The 25606-nt window shown below is 32.2% G+C and overlaps 1 protein-coding gene across 3 annotated transcripts in view; it reads right to left on the bottom strand.

Moving 5' to 3' along the window:
* Positions 1–432: 432 nt before the first annotated feature.
* The window catches only part of LOC132712678 (transmembrane cell adhesion receptor mua-3-like), a 63809-nt gene continuing 38635 nt past the window's right edge, over positions 433–25606 (bottom strand). Inside the window, exons 12-31 of one of the 3 annotated variants that reach the window (XM_060695082.1) lie at positions 25451–25573; positions 24812–24940; positions 24042–24164; positions 23400–23528; positions 22628–22750; positions 21988–22116; positions 21210–21332; positions 20199–20327; positions 19421–19543; positions 18780–18908; positions 18010–18132; positions 17369–17497; positions 16458–16580; positions 15903–16028; positions 15025–15162; positions 8706–8807; positions 7409–7643; positions 3240–3429; positions 1677–1812; positions 433–1461 (exon numbers count right to left, since the gene is read on the bottom strand). In XM_060695082.1, coding sequence (XP_060551065.1) covers positions 1427–1461; positions 1677–1812; positions 3240–3429; positions 7409–7643; positions 8706–8807; positions 15025–15162; positions 15903–16028; positions 16458–16580; positions 17369–17497; positions 18010–18132; positions 18780–18908; positions 19421–19543; positions 20199–20327; positions 21210–21332; positions 21988–22116; positions 22628–22750; positions 23400–23528; positions 24042–24164; positions 24812–24940; positions 25451–25573 — 2597 coding nt within the window. In that variant the 3' untranslated portion in view covers positions 433–1426. The remainder of the gene's footprint in view (positions 1462–1676; positions 1813–3239; positions 3430–7408; positions 7644–8705; positions 8808–15024; positions 15163–15902; positions 16029–16457; positions 16581–17368; positions 17498–18009; positions 18133–18779; positions 18909–19420; positions 19544–20198; positions 20328–21209; positions 21333–21987; positions 22117–22627; positions 22751–23399; positions 23529–24041; positions 24165–24811; positions 24941–25450; positions 25574–25606) is intronic. The other 2 variants (XM_060695083.1, XM_060695084.1) reach the window with 2 other exon arrangements.

Below are 25606 nucleotides of genomic sequence, written 5' to 3' on the forward strand. Positions count from 1 at the left end.
CTTGTATATATAGTAGGCGCATAACATACTAACAGTGATCCTCTAGCTTTGAGTTTAGCAACAGGTTTATTGGGTAAAGGTCACTGGTCTTTTTCTTATAAAGATTTTACTTTTTACTGATGTTTCTCGTATTTGGTAGGTAGACATCTTGGATAAGCTTTCTACCTTAAACGGAGTTAGGAATGGAGTAAGAAGTTAATTGGGTCATGGTTAAGGTCAACAACGTTTTAAATCGTTTCCTTGTTAATTTGCTCATACATCTTTATATATTTTTTTAAATGACCATTGAGCATTGATATACCTCGGCAAATATGCCGGTTAGGGAGCGTTCATTGCTTTGTGAGATATGTCTTGTTTATATATATCATGATAAAGATTGATTAAGTGTGTATCTTCTATTTTGAAGAACTTGAAGATAAAAAAGTAAGCCAGTAATGTTTTTTACTTTATTAGATGAACCAGAAATAAAACAGAAAAAATAAATAAGTAAAACATACATCTATTAACTTTTCCCCTCTAAAAATTCCCAATTTCAACCCAATTTACAACAGGTTAAATTACACGCTGACATTTTAGCATGTTAAGCAAAACAGTGAACGAAAATGAGACAAAATAAGAAAAAAATATTAAATATAAGATACATCTATCAATTTTTCCCTCTACAAAATCCCACTATTAACAGAAGTTATACGTAATAAAATACGATCAAGGTAGGTGAATGAAAAATGCAAATTCTTTACAAACAACAATACTGAACTATGCCAAAACAAGAGAAAAAAAGAGAATAATTTGAACGTTTATATAATCTTTAAACGATCAATGAATATACAACAAAACAAAATCTATGTGTAACATCTCACTGCACAGTTTCAGATATGATTATCAACGCAATAACAAAAACGTTTATTGTATTCGAAATGATTGAATTTTTCACATTAAAATTCCAATGGCACATTGAACAATTACAACAAGTAGAAAAAAATCACAATATACCTTACAAACTATTTAAATAGACGTGCAGATAAGCTTCAACAATGTTTTTTATTTATTTTTAGCGCTTTGAACATGTTTATAAATTATCCTAACATATTATATTACATTGAAATACTGTATATATTTTCAAACTGTCACTTATCGATTCCGAATATACTGTCATATTTGTTCATTTTTTTAAAGAAAGGCCATATTAGTTCAAACAAGAATGTTTTTCGTTGATTCTGCTTCTTTCATTTTTATATCATAATATCTTTTTAAAAATACTGTCTTTGTTTTTTCACGAATGTTTCATATATGTGAGAATAACGTAGAATTATATATGCACTCTTTTAAGATCAAAACATTATGTTTGATATGTGTCAAATTATTCTGTTACCTTCGAATGTTGCAGTAATTTTGTCAAAATATGTTCTCTTTTTTTTGGTCCAAATTATTTGTCTGGAGGCGGTTCAGACGATCCGGAAGCTGAAATATATAATAAAATGAAAACAAAAGGAAAAAAAATGTATACTTTAAAAGGTAACTACGTCATTTTTAGTTTTCATAGTGTGTGATGCCAACGTATAGTTTAATTTTATGATCGCAACTCAGTATTTCAGTTTTATTTTAATGCATTTCTGTAAAACACTTTATTAAGAATTTAACGCGAGATTGAAGTACTCATAAACTTAAGTACTTACTGCATATGGCGATCAGTATTTGACCTATCAAGGTCTTTAAAGTATCAAAGGAGGCGGTTGTATACACGTATTCAGGAGCTGATGCGATATCAAACAGTTCAGAGGTATCAAAGTCACCAATACCTATGGCAAATATCTGAAATAAATACATTTTAAAATTGAATGTAAGAAAATTAATGTTTGTATAACTCAGCAATAGGGTTGTTTAAGATGATACATTTGACGTCTGTTTATTTTTTGTTTGATTGTTAAATAATGCACGGAAGGGCACCTGAGGTCTTGCTCCAACAGTATGGAACGTCGCCATATGACCTACACTGTGTAGGTGGGACGTAAAACCAAATCATGTTATTAGAACAATTGTGTACTTAGCATGCGAATTACGCATAATCGTTTATAATGATAAATTAGTGTCATAATCGATATTTGTAACCTCTATGTTAGGAATTGAAATATTTTCTTCTTGAAACCTTTAGTTAAAAGGGAATAAAACATATTCAACTTTTATTGTAGTTTCTTTGCTGAATATGTTTTAAAATTTCTACAAAAATAGTACTTCTGGCATAATGCATTGAAATATATGATATGAGCCGCGACACGACAAAACCAACATAATGCCTGATCAGGATCCATGCTGTTCGCTATCAGATTCTCTACTTGCTATAGTGTTTGTAAGCGAACAGCATGGATCCTGATCAGACTGCGCGAATGCGCAGGCGGGTCTGGATCCATGCTGGTCGCAAACCCATTATGTTGGTTTTGTCGTGACGCGGCTCATATATATATATATATTGTGTATAAACAAAATTAACTCGTTGATTGTAAGACGTATTTTAAGAAAAAGACAATTAAGGCTAGAAATGAAGCTACCAGTTTTTTATTTATTCAGGCATATATCAAACACTGTCTTAACTAGATGTTAGTGTAAAAAATATTGCACGAGAAAAAATATCAACCACATGAAAAAAAAAACAAAAACAAAAACAAAAAAAAAAACACCAAAAACATGTGTATCAATAAAAACAAGACTAGATATAACATCCTTATATATTGTCAATGCCTTGCTAGAATACAAGAGTAAACATAAGGGAATACAAGTTTTACAGGAGAGTTTGAAGAAACCAACCATTGCTTTGCTTGAATATAGTTATAAAGAAAGTAAAAATAGCAGAACGAACTGAGTCGAACAAGACGTTAACAGTGAAAATGAAACCTCGTTAAAGACACAAGCCAGTGTCACAAGCGAGTACATTGTGTACAACACTTGTAATGAAAAATGAAACATTTTGGCAGTGAAACAATGTGAAAACGTGTACTGATACTTTTATGACAGCTTATGTTTATCACAGAAATACTTGGATCTAGATTTAAGGATTTACAAAGAGAGCGAAAAAGATTCAGATTAAAACAAAAACTGCAATCAATGTATAAATAAGCGAAAGTACCTAGGAAAACAAGGATAGTAAATGTAACATAATTTCAATATGATTATAAGACATTTGCATTAAAATTACCCCCAAAACAGGATAGCAAAAATATTTATATGTATGTAATCTAAATTACCGTGGTGTCAGGAACAGCTTTGAGGAGAGCAATTTCCGTCGGTAAATTGTTTGTAGCATATGGCTCAGTGGTCATGCCGTCAGTGATAACAATAACAAAGTTCGGAATAGTTGGTCTGTTAGCGCTGTCTAGGAGAATTGAGCGAGCTTCAGCTAACCCTAAGTCAGTTCTTGTTGTTCCAGATGAGTAACTGAAAAACAAATTCAGTTTTAAAACATATTTATATACGATTTTTTTATAACTACGCATTACATTCACAAAAAACAGAAAGTCAGGGGGGAATGGCACGAGTTGGAAATCTGTATAAAATACATCATTTTCCTCGTTCACTTTTTTTGAACAACTTCTTCTGCTTTTACTTTTTATATTTGACCAATATAAATTCTTCATCATATTCTCTGTAAAGTCAAAGGATTTTCAGTTTTACGGATGTAAAGTTACCCATATTTAAAGGGGCATTTAACCTCAAAACTACTTTTTATTTAATTCAAGTGTTTTTTAAAATGTTTATATTTTAATTGATTTAGAGCATGTTACATGTTTAACAACCGACGAAAGTAGTAATGAACATGTAGAAATGTGTTATTAAGGTAGCAGAAAGTAATCAAATTAATATGATGACTTTCATAAAATCAAAGCACAGAAGGCGCTGAATTTGTTTGGGTCTCAGAATGTCAGAAAGGTGAAGTTTGTGAGATTATAAAACAATTTGTTTTTGTATAGTGCCACTAATGCTTTCTAGCGTTTTAATTGTAGTAGATTGGCTATAAGGCTAATTGCAACACTGATATTCGATCAAATGTTTATTTTGACTTAAACAGTTTGAAAAAAAAGAATAGATGCAAGTGGGATTTGAACGCCAGACCTCTCGCTTCCTAAGCGAGCGCGCTAACCCCTCGGCCACGGTGGACATACATGTTAACGCCCTGAAGAAAACCATTTTATTCTCTTTAGGGTTTGTAACGACGCTAACTTTTGATTTAAACATATTTTATTGCCAAAAATAAGACATATACATACATGTAGACAGTTACAATACAATGACATGACATATTTGGCCGACGCTAACTGTTGTTTAAAACTTGTGTAAATAATCATGGCGCTTACTATAAGCATGTATATTTATAAAGAATAAAACAATATTAGAAATCTTCGACCATTCGGGAATTATTTTACTTTAGAATTAATCCGCCTGTCATGTGACCATATTTACGCAGTGATCTCCCCTAAATTTTTCGGCCTAAGTGTTACATATAAAGGGAAGTAACCGCTTCAAAAAAAGCGGACTACTTTCGGCACCTCATTTAACAGCATTAGAGTCTGAAATTTCGCTACCATTATTTGTTTGGTCTTACGACCCAAACAAATAAAAAACACTTCTTCAGTAAAATGTTTATACCAACTGCTAATACAGAAAAGGAAAAAACAATAGTTTTATGTATGCCAAATGAGTATTATTTATCAAAACTGAAGCAAACAAGAGCCGGTTTGAATCGGGTTGGTTTTTGACACAGAAAAGTACACCTCTCGTAGTTTCAGAGTTATGCCTCGGACAAAGTTCAAAGTGCAATAATTCCAAAAATAGGCAAGGCAGAGTCAAGGTTCTTTGCACTGCACTTTTACTCAATGAGATCTATCTACCGGTTTAGTTTCTTGTTGATTTCTCTACTGTCCCGAACAAAGTTCACCGTGTAAAATTTGAAAAAGGGCAATAATTGCAAAAAATAGACAAAGCAGAGTTACGGTTCTTTTACATTGCATATTTACGCAATAAGATATATCTGTCTGCAAACTTTAATGTAAATTATATTTTTTATTATTTCAGTTATATCCTGGAAAAGTTGAAAGTGAAAAAATGAACATAGAGCAATAACTTCAAAAATTAGGCAAGGTAGAGTTACGTTCTTTTTGCATTGCTTATCTACCAAATGAGATCATTCTACCTATAAAGTTTCTTGTTCATATCTCTTATAGTGTCAGAGTTAAGTCCTAGACAAAGTTCAAAGTGTTAAAATGAGCAAAGGGCAATAACTCCAAAAATAGGCAAGACAGAGTTATGGTTTTTTACACTGCACATCTACCCAATAAGATCTTTCTACATACAAAGTGTGTTGTTCATATCTCTTATAATTTCAGAGTTATATCCTGGACAATGTACAAAGTGTAAAAATGAACAAAGGGAGATAACGCCAAAATTTAGAGAGGCAGAGTTATGGTTCTTTTCCACTGCACGTCTACCCAATGAGATATATCTATCTACAAAGTTTCATGTTGATATCTCTTATAGTATTAGAGTTTTGTTCCAGAAAAAGTTCAAAGTAAAAACAAAATGAACAAAGAGCAATAACTCCAAAATAAGAGAAAGCAGAGTTATGTATCTTTAAAACTGCACTTCTAGCCAATGGGATCTATCTATCTTCAAAGTTTCATGATGATATCTTTTATAGAAGAGTCATGTCCCGAACAAAGTTCAAAGTGTGAAAATAAACAAAGGGCAATAAATCCAAATAAGCAGGGCAAAGTTATTATTTTTTTGCACTACAATTTTTATTTAATAAGATCAATCTTCCTTTAAATTTTCTTGCTGATACCGCTTATGTTTTCAGAGCTATGTTCCGGACAATGATCAAAATGGAAAAATGAACAAAGAGCAATAATAGAGTTATAGCACTGCACATTGCCTCAATGCCCTCTACATTGTGTGCAGATTTAAAAAATTATATCAAAAGGTTTTCAAGTAATTCTTCGTACAAGAACGGACGGATAGATGGACAGACGGAAAATGTGACCACTTTATGCTCTCAGGCAGCATAAAAAACAAAATAAACAAACAAAAATAAAACAACAACAAACAACAACAAGAGCTGTCACAGGAGACAGCGAAGCTCGACTAATAAAATACTGGACGCAGTAAGGAGGACAAAACTATGAAAGAAAAGTCAATTATGTATAATTATGTATTAAGTTATAGTAAAAAAATAACATTTGTTAACATAAGTTCCAAGATCAAGGGGAATAATTCTAGAAATAGTCATGCTAGAGTTATGGACCTTGCCACACAACATTTGTGTAATGATAAGAAATATATATTTGAAGTTTGAAGTAGATACCTTAAAAAGTAAAGAAGTTATTATATTTCTTAAAGAAAATCCTAAGTTCAAAGAGAGATAAATCTGTAAATATTGCTTCAAGAGTTATGAACATTGTCACATTAAATGTAATTGATGATAAGGAATAAGTATTTGAAGTTAGAGGTAGGTACCTTTAAAAATAAAAAAGATATTTTCTAGTATAACATTTTTCTAGTAAAAAAATCTAAGTTTATGGGGAGATAATTCTTGCAATATTGGTGCTAGAGTAATGAACCTTGTCACATAAGATGTGGATGATGATAACGAAAATATATTTGAAGTATGAAGTTGATCCCTTTAGAAATAAATAAGTAACAGTAAAAAATAATATTTTTTATGGAAAATTCTAAGTTCAAAGGGAGATAAATCTGAAAATATTGGTGCTAGAGTTATGAACCTTGTCACATAAGATGGGGATGATGATAACATAAATATATTTGAAGTATGAGGTTGATCCCTTAAGAAATAAAGAAGAAACAGTAAGAAATAGTATTTTTTGAGGAAAATTCTAAGTTCAGGGGGAGATAAATCTGAAAATATTGATGCTTATATTGATATTGAGTTATGAACCTTGTCACATAAGATGGGGATGATGATAAGGTACATATATTTGAAGTATGAGGCTGATCCCTTAGGAAATAAAGAAGTAACAGTAAAAAATAGTATTTTTTAAGAAAATTCTAAGTTCAAGGGAGATAAATCTAAAAATGTTGGTGCTAGAGTTATGAACCTTGTCACATAAGATGTGGTTGATGATAAGGAACGTATATTTGAAGTTTGAAGTTGATACCTTAAGAAATGACAAAGTTATAGTGAAAAATATTTAACTGCACCAAAACTTTAATCTAAAATCTGGACGCGGACGCGGACGCCGAAGCCGACGCCGGGACGAGAAGGACAGCTCTCCATATACTTCGTAAAGTCGAGCTAAAAACGCAAACAAATATAAAGGTTTTACTAGATCTAGCATTTAAGAGTGAGTCAGTGAGATTATATTGGTCGTTTTTTTGAAACAGAAACATCTTATAATCTACTTACGGTTGGCTGCATATTGATAAAGTGAAGTCAAAGTTGTCATTAAATGCGTCCAAGGGGTACACATAATTTATGGCGTACGAATAGTCAACTAAACCAATTCTTGTATCAATGTCAGATATCTGGAACGCATTGCCAAGTGCTATAACAAAAGCTTTGATTTTCTGGTAATTCGCTGTTTTTACTGATCCAGATGCATCAGTGACGAAAACAATATCTGATCTGAAATCTGTACAGTCTGAAATAAAGCAAAATATTATCACGTTTGTTAGCAAGTATAAAAACGGATCATTACCGTACTTGAATTGATTTTCCTATCTGACACTGTTTCGCTCAAACAAAACGTTTTTATGTTTGTATCATATACGTCGACACTATTTTCTCTTTTTGATTCATTTTTAGGAGTATGTTCATGTTTCATCGCATGTGCGGATGATTTATGTTTATACCATTATAAACAAAGTAATATTTCGATAGACATACATGTATATATGTTTTTGGGGGAAAAAACGCAAAGCATTAATAATCGTTTGGGATCTTTTTCAATAGCAGGGATTAAAACAAAATCCGTAATCTGCAGAGGGGTATATTCAACTGTTTGTCAGGTAAAGTTATTGATCATAATTGTTCACTAATTTTTCCGGCAGAAACAAGGCTTGTTGGTAATGTTTTCATTATTTCAATGCTGGTGTGTGAATGTATTTGCGATCTTGAAGAAATAATTATTTATAGAATTAACACACTGAAAGTAGATTTATGTTAGAAAGTATAAGCACAACTTTTGCTGATGTTAGCCGAAAATTTCTTCACTTTAACATAGTGGTTGATACAACAATCTCAAGCCGGCAAAAAAGCATTCATGGCGAAAATGATGATTTGTTAAGGAGAGCTTTAACTGCCAAATGTAAGACGAACAAATTATGACACAAATGACATTTGTACCGTCTTTGTGAACTCTGTTATGAAGCATATTCCGATAAACTTAAAGAGTAGAACAAATAAACATGATATTCAGTCAATTACCTACATCAGCTTGCGTAGAAAATGAACCATGACTAAATCTTTGAAATAATGTCTTCGTACAAAGGTTGGTCATGGATAATAATAACAAATAATAAAATTAACATTCAAGACAAAGTTATCACGTTTTGACAGACAAGCTAAAATATATGTTCGATACAATATATAAACGACAAGTAGCACATAAAGATTATAAAGATGACCATAGCATGACTATATAATACGCGAAGAATCTTGCTCTAGATCTTACTTTAATTCTAATTTTTATAATATACTGTACCGTTACAACAATCGCCTTCATCAGTATGTTCACAAATTCCACATATACAATAACCAGACAGACACTGATCGTCACAAGAGCAGTCACTTCCGTTCGATAATCCTATGGTTATATATTAAGTATCATTACACACACATAAATATAAACATATTAATGATAATAACATTATATAAACATAAATCGGCTACTTGAAAATATATGTTGCAGCTCATATTTACACCTAAACGTGGTAGCTGGTCATGAAAATGCACTACTAAAATGATAACCTGCATGGTCTTTATTCACAAAAAAAGATCCATATCAGAATTCATATTTCAAGATCTATGGATCATATTGCTAAAAATAAATATCGTTGATATTGAATGCTATATGTACAATAAATGCATTTGAATAGCATCACATAACTGAGTTTTCGGTTTTCTTTTTTCTGGTATTTTTACAACTTTTGAAAAATCACATTTTTGAAAGAAGAAATAAAGAGATAAAATGATGATTGTAATAGGCATTTAATCAATATTTTTTTCTCAGTTAGATATCTTATTCAAATACCCTAAACGAAGATTTTTTTCTTGAAAATTTAATGTTTTTAACAAGTTACAAATTAATTACAAAAATAACAAACAAAATTTTTGTTTATTTTCAACAAAATAAGCAAAAGAGCAATCAAATTACAACCTTGTATGTCTCACACTTTTGATCAATGTGTTTTAAATGAATTATTTCACCTAAGTAGCAGGAGATATATATGAGCCGCGTCATGACAAAACCAACAGAGTGGGTTTGCGACCCGCAGTCTGTTCAGGATACATGCTGTTCGCTTACCAACTCTATATGTAGACTATATCCCTGGTATTGATCAGCTACCAGATAGAGATGTAATAGATTTTTCTTCAAACCAATTTGGAGACATCTTAACTGAATTTTTAATTAATGTAAACTTTTGTATTCTCATTGTTGGACCTCAAGGTGCATCAGTTGTTTATTTTTGTTTAATTCCATATGAAAATTTGTCAAAGTTTATTAAGTCTAGCAAAGAGTATATCCTAAATTGTTATATGAGACTAAGAATGTAGGTATTTTGACAAATCCAGATGTTCAGCATGAGGTTTTTGATACTATAAGTCACTTGGAAAGATGTCTTTTAAACTAGAACATAGAGTTGTAAAAATTTCTTCTCACAGAAAAACTGGTAAGAAATTAAGTAAATAAACCTTGGTGGTCTGATCACCTTACTGTCTTATGGACTGACTTATGCCAAGCGGAGAAAATGTGGCTATAATGTTAGGATGGTAATAGCCAAATCTTACAAAGAAATTTAAGGCATTTGATAGTAGTGTTCAGAGAACAAAGAGGCAATATGTTTATCAAGCCCAGTCTGAATTGGAGGCGGCAGTATCTTCCAACTCCAGATAATTTTGGAAAAGTATTGGAAATATCGGTATTGGAAATGAACGTTTAAAACGTATTCCGATTGAAGTGAAAATGTCCGATGGTTCCATTAGCTCTGATCCAGAGACTGTACTTAGTAAGTGGGGCTCTGACAAAACTCGAAGAACACTGCATCAAATGACTTTGGCAATGACCAGGCTTCTGTTGATTTAGATCAGTTTAATGTTAATAGTGTTGATGAAATAGAGAATTAACACTTTGATAGCATGGTTACTATTGATGAGGTATTGAAATGTATTTCACATGCAAAATCTGGTAAAGCACCGGGTTATGACAATATACCATGTGAACTACTTAAAAATGATTCTGCGATAGCTTTGCTACATAGTCATTTTAATAGATGTTTTTTTAAAGTGGTACTGTTCCTACTGCATGGTCTAAGAGTAAAATTTCACCGGTTCCCAAGTCTTCAACCTCAGACCCACGGGATCCTTTGTCATACAAGGGCATTTCATTGGCTCCATCCATGTATAAAATATACTGCTCTGTTTAAATAATAAATTAGTAAAATGGACAGCTAGTAATAATATTATAAGTGATGAGCAAAATGGTTTTATAAAAGGTGAAAGTACAATTGACCAAGTACAGTCCTCAACTAATATTATTGAAACACGTCAACTTACAAAGTTACAAACATTTACTGCTTTTATAGATTTCAGGAAGGCGTATTACCTTATAGACCGTACATCACTGTCGCAAAAGTTGCACCAGCAGGTGGGCGTAGGGGGCAGACTGTTTCAGGCAATTTCATCATTAAATAAAGATGTTAAGTGCTGTATACTCTTAAATGGATTTGATACACCATGGTTTGATGTAGAATGTGGATTGAAACAAGGCTGTCCCCTGTCTCCAATGCTGTTCAACTTGTATATCAATGATTTAGTAATGTATATGAATAATTTAGACAAAGGTGTTTATATTGGTGAAAGAAAAATATGTATTTTGCTATATGCTGATGACAGAAAACGCCAAAGATCTTCAATCCATGTTAGATACTTTAGCTATATGGTGTTGTCAAAATAAAATGACTGTCAATTGTGATAAATCCAATTCACTTTAGAGCCAGCAGTATTACTAAAACTGAACATGTTTTTTTATTTCAATTCAGGAAAACTGGAAATTTTTCATAGTTATAAGTATCTTGGTGTCGTACTAAATGAACTTTTGGATTATAATGAAATTGCGAAGACAGTCGCAATGTCTGCCTCTAGAGCTCTTGGTCTTGTTATATCCAAAATTTGGTGGTTTTCAGTACTCTACATTTACAAATCTTTATGATTCAATGAAATGGCCAATAATTACAATTACAGTGCCCCGATTTGGGATGATAAATCTTACTCGTGCATTAATGCAGTTCATCATAGGGCTATGCGTTACTACTTGGGTGTTGGAAGATATACCCCGAATGTGGCTGTAAGTGGAAAGATGGGTTGAAAACCACCAATTGTTAGACAGTGCGTGTCTGTATTAAGACAGTATTTTAGAGTTATGAATATGGATGATAATAGAATTAATAAGTCTGTATATATGTGGTCTAAAGCAAGTAATGTCAAGAATGGTTTTTACCGAAGATATTGATAGTGTTCACGTACTAGAGGCTAATATCGGAAATGCCAAACCTACCATATCAATGCTAGAATATAAACTTATGGAAACAGAAACAAATAAATGGAAGTTATTACTTGAGAGAGAAAATGCCATTAGAGGACATGGCGGGAATAAATTAAGGACTTACAGGAAGTTTAAATCTCAGTTCTGCACTGAAAAGTACCTTATGTCTAAGTTGCCATTTATGTATAGATCAGCCTTAACAAAATTCAGATGTGGTGTAGAACCACTAAGAATAGAAACAGATCGTTATGAAATATTGATGTAATAAATAGAAAATGCTTTAACTGTCCGGGCACTATAGAAGATGAGAAACATGTATTACTTTACTGTCCATTATATAATGATATAAGGAAAGGGTTGGTCTCTGCGTTAGATGATGTATTAAGAAATAGAGATATTGTATCTGATGATGACAAAATGGTTACAATTTTTAGTAGTGAAAACCTAGTATATTTATCTGCCAAAGCCTGCCACCATATTCTGTTTGAGAGAAAAAGAAAATTGTACTTTAAATCATGATTCTTTTATATGTTTTTTTATGGAGTATCGTATTAACCAATATGTAAATAATGGTTAGTAACATTTAAGATTGTTTTTATGGTTTTTACAAATATATTCAAAAAGTAGGTTCCAATAAGTAGACGTGATAAAAATTTCTTATTTAAGATTTTTGTATTTTTTTTATATTTATATAGGATATCGCTCTAATGCACAATATTGAGCTTTTCCTTGATTTTAGTCGTGAGTATTTGGTTGGAGGCTGCTTCTTGAATTGAACCATTGTAACAGATATAGTTGTATTAACATACAAATAGGTCTTATGATACTATAGGACCATGAATAAATCACACATTCTTGCTTATTTCTTACGCCCAATCTTATTACTATTAAGATAAAACACACATACATATTATATCAAGGGTATAGTGTTTGGATAAACATTAGGATGTGCGTAGGATTTGCATATATCTGGGCATTTCTCGGAACACTGTAAACTTGTACACTGCTGTAACCATTCAAATCAAACAATCGACAATATCAAAAAACAAACTACACAGAATTTCAACTAAAATAAATACTGTCTGGTTGTCTCAACACTTCACATTATTTAAAAAAAAAAACAAAAAAAACTTGGTTTTATTTTAAAGTAACTTTGTTTTGTAGATATGTCTAGTATGTTAGATTTTGTTGTAAAATTATATATAGTCTCTTATAACTCATCTATGAGTGGCATTTATGTACAATGTCGTAGGTTTTATATTTGTATCGTTTTAATATTGTACATGATGATGAGACTTTAATAAACTATCTTATCTTATCTAATCTCTATTACAAGTGTAGAAACTGATAGCGAACAGCATTGATCCGCACAGTCTGATCAGGATCCATGCTGTTCGCTATCAGTTTCTCAACTTGTTATAGAGTTTGTAAGCGAACAGCATGGATCCTGATCAGACTGCGCGGATGCGCAGGCTGGTCTGGATCCATGCTGGTCGCAAACCCATTATGTTAGTTTTGTCATGACGCGGACCATTTGTTTTCTAAATGACAGGTATGGTGACACCCAAAATATATATCTAATTCTATGCATTTTCTGTCGGTCGGTCCGTAGACCAAATTGTTTCTGATTAATAACTAAAGAACACATCGGCCTAGGAATTTAAAACTAAGTAAAGGAATTGTTCGTGACCAGAAGGTGACCCATTTTAATTTTGAGGTCTTTAGGTCAAAGGTAAAGATCAAATTGACATTTAATGTCAAAATGGTTTCTAATGAATAACTCAACAATTTATAACACTTTGACCTTCAAATTTCTAAGGTCTTGGCCTGTAGATGATCCCTATTTTGGGTCAAGGGCTCATAGTCATATAGACGTTGTAGGTAAAAACGGTTTCCGATCAATAACCTCACAACCCATAGGCCCTTGACTCTCAAACTGCATAGGTACATTTGTCTTGGCCAGTAGATGAACCCTATTGAATCTGTGGTCATTGGATCAAAGGTTAATGTCACATTTGCATTGTAGGTAAAAACGGTTTCCGATCAATTACTTGACAATTCCTGGGCTGTTGACCCTAAAACTTTGAAGGTGCATTGATTTTGGCAAATAGATGACCCCTATTGATTTTGGGGTCAAAGGTTAAGGTCATTAAGTAGGCTTACATGATTTATAAACTTATATGGTAAGACTTGTAATAATTGTGTTGAAAACGCTGCACGCAACCTTTACGGGCACAATGATCTAGTGACTAGTCATGACCAGCAGATCACCCCTGTTGATTTTTTGTCATAAGGTCAAGTGCCAGTCACAATAACCCTGGAATATGACTAATTGGCTGCCAAAAGGGGCATACATGTTTTACAAAATATATCTTTTTTCACTTAAGCATTGTTCAACGAAATAAAATGAAAATTGTTTTGATACGAGGCAAACGTATCAAGATTTAAATAAGACACTCTCAAATGCATTGTTAACAACAAAAATATATTATTTTATAGCAGGTAATTTATAACACTGTCGTTACTACACAGTGAAAGCAACAAAACATTTTACACTAACAAAACAACTGCTTTAAAGTAAAGTGTAGAATATTAAAGCTGCATTATATAAAAATGTAGAATTATTTTTTCGTCGGTCTAAAAAGCAAGCAGTTTACTCTTTTATGAACTTTTTTAAATAGTAGTTATGTAAATTTTATTAAATACTCTTTAGAAATTATTATTTAAAAGAACGCCACGGTAACACTAAAGCTTCTTTACAATTTTTAACATGCAAATGAAGCTTATGTATGCGCTACGAACACAGAATTAGACTTTTGTAAAAATTCCCCATCTTATCAAATTTTACCGTTTTGGCTTCGAGGTACATTAGGTCTGTCGTTTACAAGAGTTTCGAACTAGTAAAGTTTAAAACATCCATTCTTTAAAGCAGAAATTCGGACTACTATGTTTGTAAATTGTCTGTACTCTCGAATTCGCCACAATGAGGTTGCTGAGTTTGAATCTTAAACAGCTCTTTTTGGTCGTCTGGACACCAAAATCAGAACGGGAGTCATAATTAAACAAATGTAGCTATTTATATTTCTATGAAATAATAAAATGCAGTTTTAACGGCATGCTATAAAATAACAAATGATCACTAAAAAAAACATCAACAACAACAAAATTGAAATAATTTCAATTGAAAATAGATGTTATCTTGTTTTATTTCATGTGCTTTTTATATAAATGAAATTGGAATATGAATGTGCTAACTTACTTGGGCTACATATTCCGCAATAGTCTAAGTAGTAATCATTCTTACATACGCATATGGTTGCTTCACCATCAACAACACAAATCTGGTTAGGGTCAAGGCAGTCGGAATCTGCCTGACATTCACCGCATGTTAAAGCATCTGTTGAAAATATTTACAAGAATGATTGAAAACGAATTTAATTCCAAGTCTAGTTCTTAATTGTGTTATTTTTGAGAATATAAAAGGAATTCATTTTGCGCAAGCAGTTGGTTAAGTAGAAAATTACATGGCACGAATAACTGTAAAACGCTATTAAGTGGTAATATGTAATATGATTCAACGGTATTTAAATAAATTTACAATTAATATTCAGAGGGCTTATAAAGCTTTAAAGAAAAAATGAAAATTCGAATTGTAAAACTTTGTCTAATTCCGATATTTTAACCAATAACACGTAATTGGATTGAAAAGTTAATAAGTTATACACAGGATATAGTAAAACTTCTTCATATTACATACAAAAAAAAATAGAAATTATAATAGAATTAAAATAAATTACCTAACTTTTCACAATTGTGACATTAAAAGATTTATTAGATGTGGACATAAAACAATAATTTGTCCTGGTGTATGGTACCATGAAACGATGGTTATTCTGTTTTTGTTGCTGTAAAATTTATTAAAGTATTATAACGAGACACACATATGAGCCGCGTCATGACAAAACCAACATAATGGGTTTGCGACCAGCATTGATCCAGACCAGCCTGCGCATCCGCGCAGTCTGATCAGGATCCATGCTGTTCGCTTTCGGATGCGCAGGCTGGTCTGGATCCATGCTGGTCGCAAACGCACTATGTTGGTTTTGTCGTGACGCGGCTCATATGTTGAAGACTTACAACACTCGTTTTCAAACTGCACGTCAAAATAAGGGCATTCACAGCGATATGTTGGACCACACACAAGACCGTTTGTTGCACAAGAGTCCGGGCTAGCCTCACAAGGTTCATCTATTTGGCTACCGACTGTAAAGCAAAATAATAAAGATAAATTGACATTTTCCAACATTGTGGAGATAAACCTTGTTAATTTACAAAATTAAAAAAAATAATAAAATAAATAAATAAACAAAAAGAACGAGATCAACGACCTCAAATAAATTTACGTTTACGATGTTGAAAAATTATGCAAAACCTGAAACAATTCAATAAAATAATTTCCTTTCTCCCTATTGTTTATGCCGGCTCGCATTACTTTAAACTGCAAAAACGTATTAAATAAAGAAAACATATATAATGTAAAGAACAAATTAACAGTGTTAAGAACAAATTAACAGAAACTCCAAGTTGGATACTATCTGATTAAGGTAAGTATATATGTACGAAACAAAATGTAACGACAGTTTAAAGTTGAATACAAATAGAGATTCAGAAAAAATGTAAAATACCACATACCACATCTACTGCCATTCCAGTAAAAGCCATCAAAACAAATACAAACTGTTCCGTTACAGTATGCGTTGCAATCTGTACATGTATTCAGTCCACCTGGACACCTTTCAGTTACTCTTGTTCCATCTTAAAAAGGAAAACTATTATTAAAAGATTGTAATAGTATTGAATTGGAGGAATATATGCAAACATTTGTTTAAATGTTTGATTTATTTCATCTTGACATATTCAGGATTGAGACAAAAACAAAAAGATTTCATAACTCATTATTCAGACGAAAACATAGATGAGCCGCGTCACGACAAAACCAACATAATGGGATTGCGACAAACATGGATTGAGACCAGCCTGCCCGTCTGCGCAGTCTGATCAGGATCCATGCTGTTCGCTTTCAGTTTCTCTACTTGTTATAGATTATGTAAGCGAACAGCCTGGATCCTGATCAGACTGCGCAGATGCGCAGGCTGGTCTAAATCCATGCTGGTCGCAAAACCATTATGTTGGTTTTGTCGTGACGCGTCTCATATATCTAGTTTAAAGACTATACCTACTACGAAGGCTTAAAATTATCTCCTAAATATCGAAGTTGGTACAAAATCAGTTTGAAAGTAGGTTTAATAGCAAAAGCAAAGCCTATTTCTCTAGTAATGATTAAATGTTAAATGCAAGGAAGGAATGAAATTGCAATAGTCATAACCAACGTATTTACGACCATTTAGCATTTTTAACCATTGTTTGGTTATTTACGTGGACTGAAAGTGCATTTTTCATTGGTGAATCAGTTTATTTGTTCACATGACAATACTTTACATTTTGATTCATTTTTTTAAATTCTGTGAAAATTACCATGAATCTGGAGGCATGCTATTGGAATACTTTAAATTTAAATTATGTGCTAGTTTTAGAATACTTACAGCACTCTCCATCGTACTGTATAGGAATTGCAGGTGGACATTCACATCTGCCGGATTCAGCGCCACAAACTAAGTCGCCTCCACATGAGTCAGGCTGATAACCGCAATCGTCACATAATGCTGACCCAACTGTTGAAATAAATCAAGCAAATTTAAATGTCCGACAAAACCTTTAATCAGTTGTATTTTGATTATACAAATATCGTCATTTCCTACATTCTTAAATAATTTAGTTAAAGTCACATTATGCCCATTGAAGGAAATATAGTGAATGACCAGGAGAAAGTCAAAATAAGTTTGCATGTTACTTATATATAGTTCCTTTCAATTTCATGATTTACCCCGCATGAACAATAAAGTACTCAAAAGGTCTAAGGAAATTTCTGTAAATATGCATCACACTATGAAAGGGATGGGGCAGACATTATATATATTCAAGGCAGTTGTACTTCTTTATCTTCAATATTTTCAAATATCAACTGTTGGACAATCACCATTGTAACAGTCACTTGAAATATATACTCCATTCAGCTCAGCTTTAGAATGAAAGAATGAGAAAAATGTCACTTCTAATAAACTAAATGAACAAGATTCGTGACCTTTTTCAAATTATTCCATATATGAAATAAATTTAAAAGTACCGCAATGAGTTCCGTTCCAATGATAGCCATCAACACAATCGCACACTGTTCCATTGCAGAATGCATGGCGATCTGTGCAAGTATTTAATGTAGTCGTGCATGTTTCTGTGACTTTAGTTCCATCTGTAACATGTCGGGAAAGGATGATGTAAATACAAGCTATTAATCTATTAAAGAAGCTCTACTAAAGTCGATAAAGCCTAGAAACGTGAAATTTAATCTTTCTAACACAGATCATAGAGCAATTTAAAGCAGAAAGATATACAAAAGTGAGAAATACAGCTATTTTATGCCGTTCTTAACAAAGCGTTTCAAATGTTTTCAATTGAGGGTAATTCTTCATAATTAAATTCAATATTAACATATTTTTCTGGTAAGAGTATCACCGAGAAGTCGGAAAAATTGCATGCATCCCAGATTGAGCAAAACAGTTTTTTTTAAATCTACTTTGTGAAAAATGTAACAAAAGTTTTAGAAAAGAAACGATATTTATTACTCTAGTAATGATTTACGTGTTAAATGCAAGGATTGAATGAAATTGCAATAGTCATAACCAACGTATTTACGACCATTTAGCATTTTTAACCATTGTTTGGTCATTTACGTGGACTGAAAGTGCCTTTTTCATTGGTGAATCAGTTTATTTGTTCACTTGACAATTCTTTACTTTTTGATTCATTTTTTAAATTTTGTGAAAATTACCATGAATCTGGAGGCATGCTAATGGAATACTTTAAATTTAAATTATGTGCTAGATTTAGAATACTTACAGCACTCTCCGTCGTACTGTATAGGAAGTGCAGGTGGACATTCACATCTGCCGGACTCAGCGCCACAAACTAAGTCGCCTCCACATGAGTCAGGATGATAACTGCAATCGTCACATAATGCTGACCCAACTGTTGAAATAAATCAAGCAAATTTAAATGTCCGACAAAACCTTTAATCAGTTGTATTTTGATTATACAAATATCGTCATTTCCTACATTCTTAAATAATTTAGTTAAAGTCACATTATGCCCATTGAAGGAAATATAGTGTATGACCAGGAGAAAGTCAAAATAAGTGTGCATGTTTCTTATATATAGTTCCTTTCAATTTCATGGTTTACCCCGCATGAACAATAAAGTACTCAAAAGGTCTAAGGAAATTTCTGTAAATATGCATCAGACTATGAAAGGGATGGGGCAGACTTTATATATATTCAAGGCAGTTGCTCTTCTTTATCTTCAATATTTTCAAATATCCACTGTTGGACAATCACCATTGTAACAGTCACTTGAAATATATACTCCATTCAGCTCAGCTTTAGAATGAAAGAATGGGAAAAATGTCACTTCTAATAAACAAAATGAACAAGATTCGTGACCTTTTTCAAATTATTCCATATATGAAATAAATTTAAAAGTACCGCAATGAGTTCCGTTCCAATGATAGCCATCAACACAATCGCACACTGTTCCATTGCAGAATGCATGGCGATCTGTGCAAGTATTTAATGTAGTCGTGCATGTTTCTGTGACTTTAGTTCCATCTGTAACATGTCGGGAAAGGATGATGTAAATACAAGCTATTAATCTATTAAAGAAGCTCTACTGAAGTCGATAAAGTCTAAAAACGTGAAATTTAATCTTTCTAACATAGATCATAGAGCAATTTAAAGCAGAAAGATATACAAAAAATGAGAAATACAGCTATTTTATGCCGTTCTTAACAAAGCGTTTCAAATGTTTTCAATTTAGGGTAATTCTTCATAATTAAATTCAATATTAACATATTTTTCTGGTAAGAGTATCACCGAGAAGTCGGAAAAAATGCATGCATCCCAGATTGAGCAAAACAATTTTTCTTATATCTACTTTGTGAAAAATGTAACAAAAGTTTTAGAAAAGAAACAATATTTATTACTCTAGTAATGATTTACGTGTTAAATGCAAGGAATGAATGAAATTGCAATAGTCATAACCAACGTATTTACGACCATTTAGCATTTTTAACCATTGTTTGGTCATTTACGTGGACTGAAAGTGCTTTTTCTTTTTCATTGGTGAATCAGTTTATTTGTTCACTTGACAATACTTTACTTTTTGATTCATTTTTTAAATTTTGTTTGAAAATTACCATGAATCTGGAGGCATGCTATTGGAATACTTTAAATTTAAATTATGTGCTAGTTTTAGAATACTTACAGCACTCTCCGTCGTACTGTATAGGAAGTGCAGGTGGACATTCACATCTGCCGGACTCAGCGCCACAAACTAAGTCGCCTCCACATGAGTCAGGATGATAACTGCAATCGTCACATAATGCTGACCCAACTGTTGAAATAAATCAAGCAAATTTAAATGTCCGACAAAACCTTTAATCAGTTGTATTTTGATTATACAAATGATTGCAATCATACCATATTATTTTTAATTTTTAAATTTTTGATCTAGTGATGAATTTTTTTAAATTAGTGTAGTTTTAAATAACTTACAGACTTTACTTGTATTATAAATTTGTGGAATTCACACTGCCGGACAGGCCAATGAATCCTCAATGTAGTATTGCAATTAAAATCTACCACTCATATAAGGAATTAAGGTGGACAAAACCTTACGTTACACAAACAATCGCCCTACATTAAATAATGTAATCCCATAATGCCAAAGTAAATAATAAGACAAAAAGTCAAAAACTATATTTATTTTTCAATTTGTATTTCCCAAAATTGAAAATACAATCAAAAGAAAATTATGAAAAATCAAATAAGGTGGCATGTTATATATATTCATCATTTCTATTTCCCATATTCAAATCTCATGTGAAATCACATCAACTATAAATATATCTTTCAGCTTGCTTTATAAATTAAATCACTTTAAACAAAACCTTAAATTTCCATTAAATTGATTTACCCCGCATGAACAATAAAGTACTCAAAAGGTCTAAGGAAATTTCTGTAAATATGCATCAGACTATGAAAGGGATGGGGCAGACTTTATATATATTCAAGGCAGTTGTACTTCTTTATCTTCAATATTTTCAAATATCCACTGTTGGACAATCACCATTGTAACAGTCACTTGAAATATATACTCCATTCAGCTCAGCTTTAGAATGAAAGAATGGGAAAAATGTCACTTCTAATAAACAAAATGAACAAGATTCGTGACCTTTTTCAAATTATTCCATATATGAAATAAATTTAAAAGTACCGCAATGAGTTCCGTTCCAATGATAGCCATCAACACAATCGCACACTGTTCCATTGCAGAATGCATGGCAATCTGTGCAAGTATTTAATGTAGTCGTGCATGTTTCTGTGACTTTAGTTCCATCTGTAACATGTCGGGAAAGGATGATGTAAATACAAGCTATTAATCTATTAAAGAAGCTCTACTGAAGTCGATAAAGCCTAGAAACGTGAAATTTAATCTTTCTAACATAGATCATAGAGCAATTTAAAGCAGAAAGATATACAAAAGTGAGAAATACAGCTATTTTATGCCGTTCTTAACAAAGCATTTCAAATGTTTTCGATTGAGGGTTATTCTTCATAATTAAATTCAATATTAACATATTTTTCTGGTAAGAGTATCACCGAGAAGTCGGAAAAAATGCATGCATCCCAGATTGAGCAAAACAATTTTTTTATTAAATCTACTTTGTGAAAAATGTAACAAAAGTTTTAGAAAAGAAACGATATTTATTACTCTAGTAATGATTTACGTGTTAAATGCAAGGAATGAATGAAATTGCAATAGTCATAACCAACGTATTTATGTTTACGACCAATTAGCATTTTTAACCATTGTTTGGTCATTTACGTGGACTGAAAGTGCCTTTTTCATTGGTGAATCAGTTTATTTGTTCACTTGACAATACTTTACTTTTTGATTCATTTTTTAAATTTTGTGAAAATTACCATGAATCTGGAGGCATGCTATTGGAATACTTTAAATTTAAATTATGTGCTAGTTTTAGAATACTTACAGCACTCTCCATCGTACTGTATAGGAAGTGCAGGTGGACATTCACATCTGCCGGATTCAGCGCCACAAACTAAGTCGCCTCCACATGAGTCAGGATGATAACTGCATTCGTCACATAATGCTGACCCAACTGTTGAAATAAATCAAGCAAATTTAAATGTCCGACAAAACCTTTAATCAGTTGTATTTTGATTATACAAATATCGTCATTTCCTACATTCTTAAATAATTTAGTTAAAGTCACATTATGCCCATTGAAGGAAATATAGTGAATGACCAGGAGAAAGTCAAAATAAGTTTGCATGTTACTTATATATAGTTCCTTTCAATTTCATGATTTACCCCGCATGAACTATAAAGTACTCAAAAAGGTCTTAGGAAATTTCTGTAAATATGCATCAGACTATGAAAGGGATGGGGCAGACTTTATATATTCAAGGCAGTTGTACTTCTTTATCTTCAATATTTTCAAATATCCACTGTTGGACAATCACCATTGTAACAGTCACTTGAAATATATATGCCATTCAGCTCAGCTTTAGAATGAAAGAATGAGAAAAATGTCACTTCTAATAAACAAAATGAACAAGATTCGTGACCTTTTTCAAATTATTCCATATATGAAATAAATTTAAAAGTACCGCAATGAGTTCCGTTCCAATGATAGCCATCAACACAATCGCACACTGTTCCATTGCAGAATGCATGGCGATCTGTGCAAGTATTTAATGTAGTCGTGCATGTTTCTGTGACTTTAGTTCCATCTGTAACATGTCGGGAAAGGATGATGTAAATACAAGCTATTAATCTATTAAAGAAGCTCTACTGAAGTCGATAAAGCCTAGAAACGTGAAATTTAATCTTTCTAACATAGATCATAGTGCAATTTAAAGCAGAAAGATATACAAAAGTGAGAAATACAGCTATTTTATGCCGTTCTTAACAAAGCATTTCAAATGTTTTCAATTGAGGGTAATTCTTCATAATTAAATTCAATATTAACATATTTTTCTGGTAAGAGTATCACCGAGAAGTCGGAAAAAATGCATGCATCCCAGATTGAGCAAAACAATTTTTTTTTAAAATCTATTTTGTGAAAAATGTAACAAAAGTTTTAGAAAAGAAACGATATTTATTACTCTAGTAATGATTTACGTGTTAAATGCAAGGAATGAATGAAATTGCAATAGTCATAACCAACGTATTTACGACCATTTAGCATTTTTAATCATTGTTTGGTCATTAACGTTGACTGAAAGAGCCTTTTTCATTGGTGAATCAGTTTATTTGTTCACTTGACAATACTTTACTTTTTGATTCATTTTTTAAATTTTGTGAAAATTACCATGAATTTGGAGGCATGTTATTGGAATACTTTAAATTTAAATCATGTGCAAGTTTTAACATACTTACAGCACTCTCCATCGTACTGTATAGGAAGTGCAGGTGGACATTCACATCTGCCGGATTCAGCGCCACAAACTAAGTCGCCTCCACATGAGTCAGGATGATAACTGCAATCGTCACATAATGCTGACCCAACTGTTAATAAATCAAGCAAATTTAAATGTCCGACAAAACCTTTTATCAGTTGTATTTTGATTATACAAATATCGTCATTTCCTACATTCTTAAATAATTTAGTTAAAGTCACATTATGCCCATTGAAGGAAATATAGTGAATGACCAGAAGAAAGTCAAAATAAGTGTGCATGTTACTTATATATAGTTCCTTTCAATTTTATGATTTACCCCGCAAGAACAATTATAAAGTACTCAAAAGGTCTAAGGAAATTTCTGTAAATATGCATCAGACTATGAAAGGGATGGGGCAGACTTTATATATATTCAAGGTAGTTGTACTTCTTTATCTTCAATATTTTCAAAAATTCACTGTTGGACAATCACCATTGTAACAGTCACTTGAAATATATACTCCATTCAGCTCAGCTTTAGAATGAAAGAATGGGAAAAATGTCACTTCTAATAAGCAAAATGAACAAGATTCGTGACCTTTTTCAAATTATTCCATATATGAAATAAATTTAAAAGTACCGCAATGAGTTCCGTTCCAATGATAGCCATCAACACAATCGCACACTGTTCCATTGCAGAATGCATGGCAATCTGTGCAAGTATTTAATGTAGTCGTGCATGTTTCTGTGACTTTAGTTCCATCTGTAACATGTCGGGAAAGGATGATGTATATACAAGCTATTAATCTATTAAAGAAGCTCTACTGAAGTCGATAAAGCCTAGAAACGTGAAATTTAATCTTTCTAACATAGATCATAGTGCAATTTAAAGCAGAAAGATATACAAAAGTGAGAAATACAGCTATTTTATGCCGTTCTTAACAAAGCGTTTCAAAGTTTTCAATTGAGGGTAATTCTTCATAATTAAATTCAATATTAACATATTTTTCTGGTAAGAGTATCACCGAGAAGTCGGAAAAAATGCATGCATCCCAGAGTGAGCAAAACATTTTTTTTTTAAATCTACTTTGTGAAAAATGTAACAAAAGTTTTAATAAAGAAACGATATTTATTACTCTAGTAATGATTTACGTGTTAAATGCAAGGAATGAATGAAATTGCAATAGTCATTACCAACGTATTTACGACCATTTAGCATTTTTAACCATTGTTTGGTCATTTACGTTGACTGAAAGTGCCTTTTTCATTGGTGAATCAGTTTATTTGTTCACTTGACAATACTTTACTTTTTGATTCATTTTTTAAATTTTGTGAAAATTACCATGAATCTGGAGGCATGCTATTGGAATACTTTAAATTTAAATCATGTGCAAGTTTTAACATACTTACAGCACTCTCCATCGTACTGTATAGGAAGTGCAGGTGGACATTCACATCTGCCGGATTCAGCGCCACAAACTAAGTCGCCTCCACATGAGTCAGGATGATAACTGCATTCGTCACATAATGCTGACCCAACTGTTGAAATAAATCAAGCAAATTTAAATGTCCGACAAAACCTTTAATCAGTTGTATTTTGATTATACAAATATCGTCATTTCCTACATTCTTAAATAATTTAGTTAAAGTCACATTATGCCCATTGAAGGAAATATAGTGAATGACCAGGAGAAAGTCAAAATAAGTGTGCATGTTACTTATATATAGTTCCTTTCAATTTCATGATTTACCCCGCATGAACAATAAAGTACTCAAAAGGTCTAAGGAAATTTCTGTAAATATGCATCAGACTATGAAAGGGATGGGGCAGACTTTATATATTCAAGGCAGTTGCTCTTCTTTATCTTCAATATTTTCAAATATCCACTGTTGGACAATCACCATTGTAACAGTCACTTGAAATATATACTCCATTCAGCTCAGCTTTAGAATGAAAGAATGGGAAAATGTCACTTCTAATAAACAAAATGAACAAGATTCGTGACCTTTTTTCAAATTATTCCATATATGAAATAAATTTAAAAGTACCGCAATGAGTTCCGTTCCAATGATAGCCATCAACACAATCGCACACTGTTCCATTGCAGAATGCATGGCAATCTGTGCAAGTATTTAATGTAGTCGTGCATGTTTCTGTGACTTTAGTTCCATCTGTAACATGTCGGGAAAGGATGATGTAAAAAC

Source organism: Ruditapes philippinarum, unplaced genomic scaffold (assembly GCF_026571515.1).
Source record: "Ruditapes philippinarum isolate M1 unplaced genomic scaffold, ASM2657151v2 ctg2269_1_1_1_1, whole genome shotgun sequence".
NCBI lineage: Eukaryota > Metazoa > Mollusca > Bivalvia > Venerida > Veneridae > Ruditapes > Ruditapes philippinarum.